This window comes from Sciurus carolinensis, chromosome 12, assembly GCF_902686445.1.
Source record: "Sciurus carolinensis chromosome 12, mSciCar1.2, whole genome shotgun sequence".
NCBI lineage: Eukaryota > Metazoa > Chordata > Mammalia > Rodentia > Sciuridae > Sciurus > Sciurus carolinensis.
The window spans coordinates 24715697-24731055 of NC_062224.1; the positions used below are offsets into that span (position 1 = coordinate 24715697).

The 15359-nt window shown below is 36.7% G+C and overlaps 1 protein-coding gene across 1 annotated transcript in view; it reads left to right on the plus strand.

Moving 5' to 3' along the window:
* Positions 1 to 15359, plus strand: part of Nebl (nebulette) — a 124698-nt gene that overhangs the window by 46996 nt on the left and 62343 nt on the right. The window contains 4 exon segments of the mRNA XM_047521769.1: positions 5638 to 5751; positions 7232 to 7336; positions 11334 to 11438; positions 13154 to 13261. Coding sequence (XP_047377725.1) covers positions 5638 to 5751; positions 7232 to 7336; positions 11334 to 11438; positions 13154 to 13261 — 432 coding nt within the window.

The following is a 15359-nucleotide window of genomic DNA, read 5'->3' on the forward strand; positions in this document are numbered from 1 at the left end:
TTCAGCTAACACATAAGTAATCCCTGAAATTTTAACAAGGAAGGATTGCACAGACAATTTTTCTCAAGGTTAATGAGGCAACACTGTGCAGGGAAGTCTGGCCTTGTGAGAGGCAGAAGGTCCAAGAGGCCAGCTGTGCTGGGCTGTGATAATCACACATGAAGTGATGGGTTCCTGAAAAGTCTCTATGGCCATGGGGGTGAAAATCAGGCATACCCAAGAGAGACCAAGATGAGAGATGCCCAAATGTAACTGAGCCTCATACCCATTGTTTTACAGTATACAAGACACTTTCACTTACAGTTCAACCTTGTTTGTACTCAGGATGCTTCTCATGCCCAGTTGATTGGGATGCACTAGATGGCATTCACTCAAGGGAAAAGAAGGGCTGTGACTCCAAGCTCCTTAAGTCCCGGCTAAAGCTTGGTGGAGGGACCGGAGGTACTGGCTTTATTTGAGCTTCCTGCAGAGCTTCCTGACTTCTAATAGCTCCACCCTTTCCTGGGGATGAAGTTTCCCAACAAACACACAGCAGGTTGTAGTTATAGAGATCCCACCTGATTTGGTTTAGTGGTTAAGAAAATGGCTTCTGGAGCAGGACCTCCAGGATTAGACTCTAGTTCTGTTACTAGCTCATCCCAAATTGCTTAATTTCTCTATCTTCAGTAGCCTCATCTGTAAAATGGGGACGACAGGATCTTCTTACCGTTATCCTAAAGGTGAGGTGAATGACTTGTGGGAACAACACTTCAAAATGGTGCCTGGCCCATAGAAGATTGCACAACTTCATAGGAATCACTTTACTATAGATGTTCAGAGTATTTTCTCTTCTAGCTTTTTAGATGGATTCATACACAGAATGGAGCAGAAATAGGAAACTTGACTCTTAGATTTCCAGTCTTAAATTCCTGCAATCCCAATCCTATTTGGGATCCTTAGATGAAAAAAAATTTGGTGTTCAGCAATCAAGTGACTTGATGCTCAAGCAGATTGTAATTTGCAAATGACATTTTATCTATCATCTTTACTTTTTTTTAATGACATTCTTACTGATCTTATGGTATGTAAACCCATCAGAAAAGAAGAAAGCTGAGCAGATGAATAAACAGGACTCCTGGAATGAACTCGCATGTTCCATTTGTATTCTCAGGTGTATCAATAAGAAATAAAGACAAAAGTGTCATTGCTTATTTTCGTGGACAACTTTGAAGATCATGCACTTTCTTGCCCCGAAACTAATGATAAAGGCACATAAATTCATAGAAGGGAAACAATGTAGGAATTTGGTAAGGAGGAAAAAGGACTAACTGGGAGCCCAAGATGCAGGGAGAAAAGAGCAAGATAGCACTGGAAGACTTCTAGGAGAGAAAGCAATGACAAGGCAGTGGCCCTGGTATGGAGTGAAAAGACAGGTCCAGAGAGTGAGTGGGCAGATGCTCACATCTTACCCGAAAATTGAGCTCTGTGCAGTTTTACCCTGAAAAGTAATGGAAACACACACCTAACTATAGGGGTTTCAGCCACATCCAGCATGGATGAGGGAAAGGTTAACTGATGGAGGATGATGTTGGCTATCAATCAATTAATTACTCATAAACTTATCTAATCAATAAACACACAAAAGCCAATACTCTTTCCAAAGGGGAGGGGGCATGAGGAATCAGGCCATACCAGCTCAGGCCTCTAACAACATGGAGTAGCCTACCTGCCTTTGTTTTATAGTCACACAGACAAAGGAGGCCAAGACTGGGAGGGGCTTCTTCTGTAATGAACAGGATGGGGTGGAGTTAGAGAAGCGAGTTGTTTAGGGAACTGGCATATCAATCAGATGGGAAGCCACTCCCACACAGGGCCACTTACTTCCTAGGCTACCATGGCTGCCGGTTCCTGGGAGTCAGGCCTCTGTATCCCATGGCTCAGCCAAATCTGATTCCGCTAGATATGGACGGCTTTCCACACCTAACCCTCCATATGTTAACTTTGACAATAGATTTGCTCCCATAGTTGTAAACTTTACCCTTTTAAATTTGGAAGATACATAAAATTATGACCGGGTCATAAAAATAAAATCAGTTAAATAACAAACAAGCAAGCAAACAACCTCCCCCCAAACCTCAAGTGTCAAGGGTGGTTTCTGAGTATCTCAAATGTAAGTAACTGTTGAAATCATAGGCTTGAAAAATTCTAAGAGTATAATTTGTTAACATATTCATATGTTATCTTATTACTTTGAATTTGACTACATGATGAATTCTTTGTTTATAATATCAAGAAAAACCTTTGTATATTAATTAGTCTTTAGTCTAAAATCACTTTTGTTAGAAAGGTAAGAAGGGTTTTCAACCTAAAAATCCCATTATGGATTGCTTTAAAAATTTAGTAATAAATATTGTCCTTAAATTGCAAAGGGTATTGATTGGTTTGGAGAATCTCCCATTCTCCCTCCCTGGCAAACAACTCCTCTGCCAAACTCCTTACACCCAAGTATCAGATTAAATGTCACATTCCTGATTTGCAGATATAAATGGTATCCTCCTCCTCCCCTTTATTCTGTTTCCTTATAGTTCTTGCCACATCTATGTGCATGCATGTGTGTTTTAAATATCTACTTCATTTACCACCTGGTAGGGTTTCTGTATCTTTGATCTGCCATTAGAGCATGGCACAGATTGGTTGTCAATAAATACATAGAGACTGATTAGATAAATATTCTCTGAATTTTTCACATTTGATGCAAAGTCATTAAGATGTTATTTTGTAAAGAAGGACAGAGTTAGGATTTTGTGTAAAATTTAGACTTAAGAATAATGACTGATTTTTATGACAAATTCTACATAAAAATTGATTTTACTATCTTCATTCACCACTTATTATTTCATCCAAAATCAGAGAGTGGATGCCAATAGCTATGTGATGATGTGCTATTTGCTTATTTTTCCTTTTCAATGATAATTAAAATGAATTTATCAAATTATTTATTTCCTGACATCTGTATATATGACTACAATGAAAAATTCTCATTCATGGTCTAAATTTTCCTGCCTTGCTGGCTCTTTGTGAGTCTGAGCCACAGATGATGTCATGTAGAAGCCCACAGCCCTCGTGACAGCTTACCCAGTGGGTTTAGGTGTTGGACTTTGGACTCCCAGGATGCTGCTCTGTCTAGAGACAGTTCTAAGAACCAGTTTAAATTATATTGTTGTCGTCTAAGAGTTTTCGTTGTTTTCTCCAAGTGTGGACCTCTGAAAGTCTGTTCACTGAGGTTAAAATTCTTTAGAAAACTTTCAGGAGTTTGATCCTTTATTCCTATCCCATATTTATAAATAAGTGATATCCGGACCAGTAAGTATGATATTCAGAATGTAAATGCAATTGATCATATAGAGTAAAAAGAACTTCATTTCAGAATAATATGCCTGGGTTTAGGGAGTATTGTTGCATCTTAAAACCAACACTGTTTTCCTTTTCTCAAGTGGTCTTACAATCCACGTTCCTGTTAGGAACCAGATATGGTTAAGACAGAGCATTGCTGGGGTCTCTTAGGAGATGTAAGTGTGACTTAGGCAGTAGACACTCAGGGGCATGAACTGTATATAGAAGATAGGATAGAAAGTCAAGTGAGTCTGAGTGGTTCCCTAGTGAACCAGTCAGAATGGGGAAGATACCACTTACTCACACCATTGGTCATGTACTTAGTTCACATATGTACAAACCTTCCACAGAGTGAGGCAAACGAGAGTTATGTGTCAGTGCCTGGGTTCATGTACTTTTCCCATGATGCAGTTAATTTTTATTTTGTGGATAATTAATTAATGAGGGAAACTCTTGTGTTTTTGTTCCTTGGACATGTTTCGAATCAAATCACTCGGAGTCCTGAGTTAGAAGGTTAGAATGAGATCAGTTTTACAACACTTTGCTTATTATTGCATTCCACATAAGGCTATGAATGACAGAGTGATTATTGTTTTCCAGAAATATGCATTTACTTGGAAGAGCAAATGCCAGGTTTAATAACTGATAAGAAGCTGTCATTTTCCTTTCCAAGTAATACCACCCCACACATTGCCTCTGTTCCTGCTGGGAATCCCTGGGTAGGTAGAAAGAGTACAAGGGCTCTGGGAGCCAACAGCATAGAACTCACTGTTGTTGTTTGGCTAATGCATTACTAAGACACTCATGGTGCCTGAGGCTGGAGAAACTGAGAGGAAACTTGGTGGAAGTCAGCATTGTGCAGCTAGATCTGCTGACGGGATGTAAATGGCCTCAATCTAGAGCTTTCCCGGTAGCCTAGCTGGCCGGGAGAATGTTTGACTCAGAAAGGGCAGTGTGTTGGCGAGTGTGGCTTGATCAGTGGCATCATTTAAACGGAAGCCAGTTATAGAATCTTCCAGCATTGTTGAGTCAACTCTCTTTGAACATCAAAAACTTAGGAGAGAAAAAAACCAGTCATCAAAACATAGAGAAACGCATCACAGCAGAGAGGTGGCATTGTGTGTTAGGACCAGGCTGGGAAAACTCTCGATTTTTGTGCCAGCTACTATGGAAAGTAGTGAAGAAAATCTATTTTTGCTTTTTCCTATTTGTGCTATTGTCCCTGATTTCAAGATGTAAAATAATGACCTGGGTCCTTGAAGGAGACCCTCACTCTGTACAGGCTTGATTAAAACAGGTGATACGAGCCATTCCCAAATTGCTATGTAATAAAGACTTGTGCAAGGCAGAATCTCAAGATGTATGAATAAACATGCATTATGAGAATGTGATAAGAAAGCAGAATATTGTAGTGTTGTAAATATTTTAAAAATAGTGCAAAAGAACAAAACAGCTTTACTTTTTGCTTTTGAGGTCTGTACATCCTTTTCCAGCTTCATGAATCAAGGGGGTGTGAGATGTGAGGAACTAGGTTTATTTATTTACTTTGGTAAAGAACTCTTATCCATATTCCAATTAATTATTGTTATATACTCTAACGTATTTCTTTTAGTCCTACAAGATAAGATGATAATCCTTTTTTTGTTGTTCTGTGACTGTTTAACAAAGAGGGAAATAACATAAAATGACTATTAGAGATGGGTTTCCTGCTGAATAGATTATGTCATTAAAGCAGAGAAATTTTAAAATGACATTCAATAGGCCCAGGACATTTCAGAAAATGTATTTCTTAAAAATGAATTTTTGAACAAATGAACTATGGGAAACCAGGAGAAAACAGTCGTACAAGACATGCCCTTTATTTGGAACAATTCCCTTTGAGAAATTCTTATTCAGATTCTGGGCCAAGGACCCATTTTCTAAATGTGCTGGACCTTAAGATGCTTGTCCTGATTTCTGATTGAGCATAGAATATAGGAATGCAGAAATGGAAGCTGACATTTAAAATTTTTGATATTTTAAGGCATAATTCTCATTAATAGGAAGAATTTGAGTTAATGCTAATTGTGTTTATGATCAATGTTCAAGTACTGCATTTAAAAAAATTATGCCTCATTAAGCTTTTATGGAGGGCATGAATATCAGGAACTTAAATTTTGCTACCATTCACCTTTAAGGTAGTTTTTTATTTGATCTCTAAAATCAAGTATGTTGTTGTCCAATGCAAATGTGCTCATGTATCCTATTTTTTTTCCTTTGTGACAGGTTAAATATAAAGAAAAATTTGACAATGAAATGAAGGATAAGAAACATCATTACAACCCCCTTGAAAGTGCTTCTTTTAAGCAAAACCAGATTGCTGCTATACTTGCAAGTGATGTATGTTATAATTCACAGAAAATTATTTCCAATATCTTTTGATTCTTGTTTTCTTAGAACTGACTGTGTTCTAATTACTGGTTCTTAATCAGGATCATGTAATTTCTAGGTAGTGTACTTGAAAACACTGAAGCATATTTTCCTGCACCTTTTTTGAGAAAAATATATAGTTATAATTTTTACTATTAATGGTTACTGATTACTAATTAGTTAATAAGCAGTAATAGTATTGCAAATAAAATTATTAAATCTAATTAAGAGTAGAAATAGATTACAGAGTTTTGTAGAAAAGAATGTATATCATCAAAAATTAGTAGATTAGGACAATAATTAACTCACATAATTATGTCCATAACATTGAGTTTATTATAAAGTATTACCTGATATGGACATTTATCATAAAGAAATTTTCAAAAATTAGACTGGCAATGCTTATAATTTCATGTATCTTATGTAGGGGGTATGAAATACCTCTTCATAAAATTTAATTGCATTTCATATTTTAAAAAATCAAGATTAATTTTATAAGAAATAACATTTTAAATTTTTATGAGGAACAGGCAGAATATAAAACAAACATTGAAAAAAAACTGGTCAGTTAGCTGTGGTTGAAATGTGTAGAGAACATTTTAAAGTATGAGTGTGAAACATTATCAGATTGTTGCTTTGTTAGATCATAAAATCCTTCAACTCCTATCATTTCTTTAGGGTGTGGTTAATCTTACTTCCAGTGAGGTTCAGAAGGTATTGTTATTTTGTTCACTAAATAACTTTGTTTATCTTTAGCTGTTGAAACAGGTTGTTTTTTTTTTTTTTTTGTCCTTTAGGATTACTGGGAATGTCAGAATGATTTTTCCTATTTTATTATTTTTTAAAAGTGTGTACAAGCCAGGGAAAGAGAGATGAAATATACTTAAGGAACCTGGATCCTAGTGCTGAAAACTCCAGACTTAGATAACTGGATTTAAATCCTGTTCCTCCCACCTACTATTAGCCCTTTACTTTTCTGTGTCTCACTTTCCTCTTCTTTAAATGGGAATAAAGTATTCACTTACTAGGGAGTCATGGAGGTTAAATAGTCACATATATAAAGAATTTTGAGAAGTGTCTGGCCCAAAAAACAAAAACAAAACCCAAAACATGTCTGTATGGCAAAAGGATGAAAAACACAAGCAGCCTAAAGTTATCACAAAGCATAATTGAAATACTGGCGCAATGTTAAAGAACAAAGTTGCTAGTCTCTTCAATTCTTGAAAGTAGAGTTTCTGTTATAATACCGGATTCTTTTAACATCATCATTTTAATAAAACTTTTTATTCATTCAGTAGTGAATTAGCGCCATCTAGTGGCTAGCTATAAATTCGTCTGTTAACCACTTAACAGTACTACTTTTATGATGTGTTAACAATAGTATGGGCAATAAATGCAAAAGCCTATTTTCTTCTCCAAGATGGGTATTTGTTCTATGTTATTTTCGTAGGTGAAGTACAAGAAAGACATGCAAAACATGCACGATCCAGTTTCAGATCTCCCAAATTTGTTGTTTTTAGAGCACGCTTTGAAAGCCAGCAAAATTCTCAGCAGAGTAAGTGGGTCCTGTAGCTCTGAGGCACTATGCCTGTAACTCTGAGGCACTATGCCTGCTGCGCCCCTGAGCTCACCTGCTTCCTTAGGCGTGCCTTTGCGTCACTCCACCCCCAATACTGGCTCATTGAAAAGTAGCGATCTGCTTGCATCGATCCCACCAAAGCTGTTGCTTCAGGAAGGCGTTTCTCCGTTAGCTCTTAAGTTTCTCTTAAAACAGTTACTCTTCCAAGTGCGCAGGTGTTCTTTCTGTCTTCTTTCTTCCTCTTTGTTAACACTGAAGCCACTTGAAGTTCAGGAGTCAGGGGTCTTTTCTCTGATGCGGGGCAGTCCAGAGTGTCTCCAGTATGCTTTCAATAACATAAAATACTATCTTCATCTAAATTGTATAATCTCTGAAAATAAATCATAAAGGTATCTATATTCATTGCCATTGCCACTATACTTAAGTCTTATTATTTCCATATTCTGTCAAGGCAACTAGGAGGGCAGGGTGAGTGTTTTGGTCTGATGCAAATATCTGTATTCAACGCCCAGGTGGTCAGTTCCTGGGGTCTCACCCTCTTGGATGCCATGTGGGCTTCCCTGGTTCTCTTAACAGATCACCCTGGGTCACATGAGGTTCATACTTTTCAGGATGCCCCATGGTAACTGTGAACTCTAATTTGACCTCAAATTACTTCATGCCTATTTTAATACTCGCTCAATAATACATTAATACTAATGTATTAAATAGGCACAAATCAGATAAAGAAATATTTGTTGGCAAGACATGCAAAGAAGTGGGTAGTTGTTTCAGTAGCTGTGTCCCTAACCATTAACTTAAAACTAGTCAAAACTTGGTTCCGAAACATAAATCATAAGATTCAGCTTCAGTTCAACTTTACAAGTGTTTGTACTTGGCTTTGATAGATTGAAACTTCTGTTCTTTATTTTGTATGTCTCCTTCCTCCAAAGTCAACATCACGGGCATCCTTCTGAAAATATATAATGCATGTAACTAATTCATACACAGAAGATTTAAGTTGATTTTTCTTTTCTTTCTGTCTTTCCTTTAAATCCCTGGTCTTGGGGGGAAAAGCAATATGTCATTCTTTTCTTTCTTTCTGTAAGCAAGAGAGGGAGGTAAGAAGAATATTGACAGGCTCAGAAAGGTTGAGATTCTGTCACCCTGCATGTCAGCGCTCATTCCTGCTCCTTCGTGCACATTTCTCTATTCCTTGGGGGTCTCTGATTCGTTTCACGTTTTTCTTCTCGACTCATGGGCTTGCTTCTAAAATTGATGGCTTTCTGTGCTCTGAGCCCTCTGCTTTCTTTTTAGTCTGGCTTCCAGTTTTGATCATCACAGGGGTATTTGACCTTTGTTCTCCATTCATACTCAGGTAGAATTTGCCAGGGACATGGAGATTCATGTGTAAATAAGCCAAAAAGATATGGTGGTCACTTAAAATTTTGGTAACTAGATGAATACATGCCACTCGTAGGCAATATCTCTTTTCAATAAAGTTGACCATTAACGGACACCATGCACATTTTGTATTACAAAATAAAAGTGACATCACCTTTTCTTTTTCAAAAAAAAGATTGTTGATCATTACTTTATAACAGTAAAAAAAGGTGAATATAAATTGTTTCTCTTATTTCTTCAATAGAGAAAAACTAGCAAAGTTATGTGTTCTAGACATCATTGATAAAACTTAAAATCTCCATTTAGGTGTTGTCTTTGCCTAGATCACATATTATTCCCCCTCCCCTCAGAAAAATTGTGACTGAACAGTTACTTCATGGGTGAGACAGTTTAACTTAAAAATCCCTTACTCTGAAATATTGGCTTATTAAAGTTGTATGATAACACAGTGGCTCAAGTTTATTGTACATTAGAATAACCTTCTTTTAACTTTTAATGTAAAGAGAATTAAAATTTTCTTGAGTTATAAAGGTGGTTTAACTTTATTAAAAGATCGAAAGAGATTGGTCATTAATGATATGTGAATTTTTGTCAGTTTGTTATAAATAGTTGTTTGGGGAACAATTTTTAACATCCCACATATGTGGATGAAATGAGCACCTTAGAAGTTGTACAGCCATGTTGATTAAATTTTTGAAAAAAGTTTTTCTCTGGAAGCTGAAGCATTCATAGTTTTCAGTTTCTTTTATAACTTTCTGTAAATTAAAAAAATATATGTATAATATAATTGTGTTACTCTGTATAACTTCCACTAGGAGGCAACAGAGACTATTGTATATGAAAGTACAAGCCCTTGTCTTGGAAATTCCTTTTGCAGATCTTATTTCAAATAGGTTTTGATTTTCTTTTATAAAATTAAAGTTTCTGAAATTCTTTGTAAGTAATATAGATTATCGTGCTGGGAACACTATCTAACCATTCTTTTCTTTTTAAAATTTTTTTTAGTTGATGATAGACCTTTATTTTATTCATTTATTTATATGCAGTGCTGAGATTCAAACCCAGTGCCTCACACATTTGAGGCAAGTGCTTTACCACTGAGCCATAACCCCAGCCCTATTGAACCATTCTTAGTATGTATCCATTATTCCAAGTATAATATCCTAGACTTTCTGAGTTCTGGATTTTAACTCAATAATGGAATAAATTATAGCTTATTACATTCAAGCCATGCTTATTTTACAAATACGTATTATACAAAAACTTCTTTTTTAGTAAAATAAATTCTAATAAAATTATGTTATTTCTAAGTATATCATTATTTTTTCAAGGTTTTTGTATCTTTTTAAGTTAATATGAAGCCAAAATTTAGAAGTTTTCTCTTCATTTGAGATGTACTAGGTGAATAATATCAGTACCTTCCTTCCATACTTTTCTCCTTCATCTCATGGTTAGAGTTTTGAACAACATGTATCTTTGCTCCCTAATTGACAGGAAGCACTTGAGGCCCAGCTTTCTGTGGAGGACATTGCTTATGTCCCACATGGAGCAGCAGCTGTCCTGTGGCAGGTGGTCACTTGGGGCCTTTCATTCTTCCTTCCCTGGTACTGGACTTCCTTTCCATTCACCTTCCCATCCTTAGAGAATTTCCTAAGACCCAGTGGAAGCTTCTCCATGGTGGACTCTTTCCTACTGCTTCTTGCCCATTGCCATTTTGACTGAAATCCATTTCTGAAGAAGCAGCTATGTCTCTGTAGCTTTGAGTCTCTGAGAGCTACTGTTTGTAAGTCTTTTCTAAATAGAGTGAAGTAACCAAGTGCCCAACCTCCAGTGATGGAAATCCCGAAGCAATTTTTGTCTTACTACTCTCTGTGGTACTTTGAGTCCCGCAGCTGCCCGATTTGGCATCCCTATCCATTCTGGTTGCTTCCAAATTTACCTTTTCATCTAGATGTCTAAATAGTAGCCTTGATCCAATTTCTTCACCTTAAAAACTCAACCACCATGCTCAGATTTCCGTTTCTCTTGTGGGTACCTCTAATCTTTCCTGAGAAATAAGGAAAATTAATTGGATTACTTTCTCAGCCTCTCATTTTCCTGGTGACCTCTGATCTTCTTCATGGCTGAACCTTTGTAGACAACATTTTTCTTTTCATGCCTCCATCTTCCCTTCCCTCTGTTCTTTCTTCCTTTCTTTGGTTCTCTTCTAGTGAGCACTGTTAGACATGTTCCCATCCTGTAAGGGCAAAGCACTTTGCCTGTATTTTGTCCACCTTGCCCATCCACATGAGTCCCCTTATAGCTTTGGTGTTGCTGCTCCTGTGTTGTGAGTGTCCTGCAGTTTGTCGTTTATAGTTAACTGTCCTCGGAGTGTTTCCTGTGCCGTCCACACTGACCTCCTGGAGCTGGTGTCTCTCGAAGTCTCTGTTGACCTCAGTGTCAGAGCCCTCCTTTGGCTGCAGGTGGAGACCTGATAACAGCATTGCAGCTTGTGTGGCTCATGGCTTGTTTATTTGTTTGCATTCCTAAGTATGAATTGCTCTAGTGACTCTCTTTGATCCTAAACTTATTTTCATGTTCTGTATTTTAGCGAGAATATAAGAAGCTTTTTGAGGAAAACAAAGGAATGTACCATTTTGATGCGGATGCTGCAGAACACCTGCACCATAAAGGCAATGCCATCCTTCAGAGTCAGGTGGGTGCTTGTTGGGTACCCACCCTTGTGCTGGGACCATGTGACCATTGTGACACTCACAACCATGTCCCTCAACTGAGACTGTGTAGGTGCTGAAAAAAGAGACCTTAACATAAATGATGCCTCCGAAAAAAAATCTCAAAAGAAACTATTTTCGGGATGAGAGCTTGAACCATATTTTGATATAGAGACTTTTCATAAAATAGCAGTTACATGGATGGAATTGGAGAATATCATGCTAAGTGAAATAAGCCAATCCCAAACAACCAAAGGCTGAATGTTTTCCCTGATAAGTGGATGATGATATATAATGGGGGTGGGGGTGGTGAATGAGAGAATAATGGGGGAACTTTAGAATATGTAGAAGAAAATGAGAGGGAGGAGGGTATGAAAAATGGTGGAATGAGACAGACATCATTGCCCTATGTACATGTATGATTACACGAATGGTATGAATCCACATCCTGCACAACCATAGAAACAAAATGATGTACTCCAGTTGTGTACAATGAATCAAAATGCAGTCTGTAAAAATAAAAAAAAAGATTTAAAAAATAGCAGTTACTTCACATATGTAAAAGCTTCAAATATAGGAATTAATTAAACTATCATCTTAAATGATTTAAATTTTATAGCATACTGATTTGTCATTTTAGCTGCAAAATTAATTTTCCAGGTGCCAGGTTTATTATAAATTCTCAGTTCATTAGTGAATGTTATTGAGAAGACAAAACTATGTGTTCTGAATTAGTGTTTCTTCCAGCTCTGAATCCTATGTATCCTCTGAGAAAGCTTTTTAAAAAAAATCTTCCTAGCATACTTTAAAGCCAGTGTCTATTTTATTTTCTTTTATTGAGTTTGTGTATTTGTAGAACTTGCCATTTCCAGGTTTTTTTTTGTTTTTTGTTTTTTTTTTGTTTTTTGTTTTTGATGGTGGTGCTGGGGATTGAAACCTGGGCCTTGTGCTTGTGAGGCAACTCTTCCAACTGAGCTATATTTCCAGCCCCAAGTATTTAAGATAAAGTTTTGTGGAACACAAATGTCATGATGATCTTATGTCTGCCTTCATTTATTTAAAAAATTCACAAACTAACTCCCTTTAGTATTTAGAAATGCACATTTTTCTCTTTAAATTCTTATTTTTCTTTACTTTTTTCCCCTACAAAACTTCATCCTAATGTCACATGCTGTCATACTTTCCACACTTTTGTTGATCATTCTGTCATTCTCTGTGACCAAAACATCTACAGAAGTAGGCATGTTCAAATTTGTTTTATTTCCTGCTGTTGGAACGTTATAAGTATTGAAAAAATTCTTTTGGATTAATTTGTCGTTAACATCATAATTATACAATTTAAGAAATAATTTCATAAGAATTTTAATGAAAATACATTTTTGAATAAAAAGTTTTTGTATTGCCCATTTATTTCCTTGCATGTCACTCATACCGGGGAACCCAGTGATTTTCCTAAGCAGCAAGAATAACTTGATTTTGAAAAACAGGATGATGACATTTAGGGACACTTACTTTTACTTTGCCCATATAAGGTCTTTTGAGGTGTGTGTGTGTGTATGCACGCGCGTGTGTGCGTGTGTCTGTGTGTTGTTGTTGGGGTTGCAACCCAGGACCTTGTGCATGCTAAGCATGTGCTCTACCACTGAAGTCTACTCCCAACCCTGATTTTTATATACTTTTTATATTTCTTTCAATGAAGGTTAAATACAAAGAAGAATATGAGAAAAATAAGGGAAAGTCAATGCTTGAATTTGTTGAGACGCCATCTTACCAAGCTTCAAAGGAAGCTCAAAAGATGCAAAGTGAGGTGGGTCACTGGGTTCGTCATCAATTATTTGATGTATAAGTGATGTTTTATCATTTGAAAGGGAGCAGCAGAGTGACTCAGAAAGTTCATTGAGTTTAGAGGGAAGAGCATGGCTCTGGGCTGATCCAGGTATCTGCTTTCTAGACTCCGTCTCCCTACTGAGGAGTGCTGTCTGGGTCCTTGAGTTTGGCCCTTGGTCTCATCATTTGTTGAACATGGATATCAAGCCAGATGAGCTCCTAAAGTCCTTCTCAGCTCCTAAATTCTATGATTACATAAATAACACTTTCAGATTTATCAATATAAAATCTATGAAGAGCACCTAAAAACTAAAAAGAAAATGAATAGCTAGTGGTTATATTTATTTGTTCTGTAATGCCAATAGAATCACATTTATTCTGGCTAGAAATATGCAAAGAACCTTTTGTATGTCAGTTCATGTAATCCTCAAAGTAATGACAATAGGAAGGCATTATCTCTAGTATTATAATATATCCACTGAAATGAATTATCTTAAATAAAATTACATATCCAATAAATGCTAATGTTTTATGACCTGGTCAAAATCAAATATGAGTCCATTTTTTCTATGAACTTATTAAATTGGTTTTATTTCCCAGTAAACATTGAGTTTGCTTTCTATTTAGTTTTTTCCTGGCCTAAGATAATGCTAAGTCACATCCAAATGTTCCTGAAACTGGTTTTCCTCTGCCTTAGTGAGACTGCCTTTTTCCCCACTTAATTTTTGGGGGATTAGGTGCACAATGTTTCTTCTGTAGCTGACATCCATGTTCTATGGGTACAACTGGATTATTACTTTGGAGGGACAGAAATAATGGGCAGTAGTGTCAGCCAACTACAACTCATTGTTACAGGGTAGTCATGCTCAGTGGGCAGGTCTTTACTCTGATAACAACATCAAAACAGAGAATCAATAATGTCTGGACAAAAGCCTCTCCTTAGAATTTTATAAGCATTGCTATTTGTCATGTTGTTTGCTATTTGTTTGAGATGTTATAATTCATCTTCTTGAGAAAAGGATACTCAGACATTGTGACTTTTTGAATAGTCAAAGTCGCCTGATTTCTTTAAGCAAAAGAGGAGAAAAGAACTACTTATATCTTCCATGTCTCATATCTTTTTAAGCCAGGAAGATAAAGAAATGTCAGGTAACTATTTTTGACAAAATGAGCTGAAATAACAGAACTGGTAAATTGGGTGAAAGTTCAGAAACCCTACAAAAACTTAACATTAATGAGACAGATTATGCTGGAATCAGCTGGGTGTGGTGGCACACGTAATTCCAGCTACTTGGGAGGTTGAGCAGGAGGATCGTAGATTGGAGACCAGTCTCAGCAACCTAATGAGACCCTCACTCAAAATAAAATAAAAAGCATGAGGGTGTGGTCCTGGGTTCAATCATCAGTTCCACCATCAAAAAATGTATGTATCTATCTATATCCATATACATATGTGTATGCATATATATGTATGCATGTATATTACATAAGTTATGTGTGTGTTTATATATTTATAAAAACGTGAAGATATATACACATATGTGTGTGTATATGTGTGTGCATATATATAAATATAATACACATATACATATATACATACACATATATATATACTGGAATCACTTTTCTGTATTTGACCATATATAAAGAATTTTACATGGCTTTATTGTCTTCCACTACAGCAGTACCTTCTGCATGGGCTAGAAATAGCTTTTCAAGAATTTCCTCCAGTTTATAGGAATAATATCCCTTTGTTACTGGCCCACAGCCCTGAGAAAGGCTTCCACTTTGCAAAGTCATCATGACAGTCTCACTTAGTGGATTCTCTGGAACCTTATGACCACATGAAGTGGTTAAATACCCTTTCACTGAAAGACATGGACATCAGAAACCACTTCACTTCACTTTTCTGGAAATAACAGCACGAGTTTGATGTCTTATTTTCCTTCTCGGCTGTCCATCTCCCTTCCCCTCTCCCCCTCTCTGCTCTTCAGCCACAAAAACTAGGTAGAGGACAAGAAGAAGGAGGGTGAGGAGGAGGAGGAGGAGGAAGAGAAGGAGTAGTAGTAGTAGGAGGA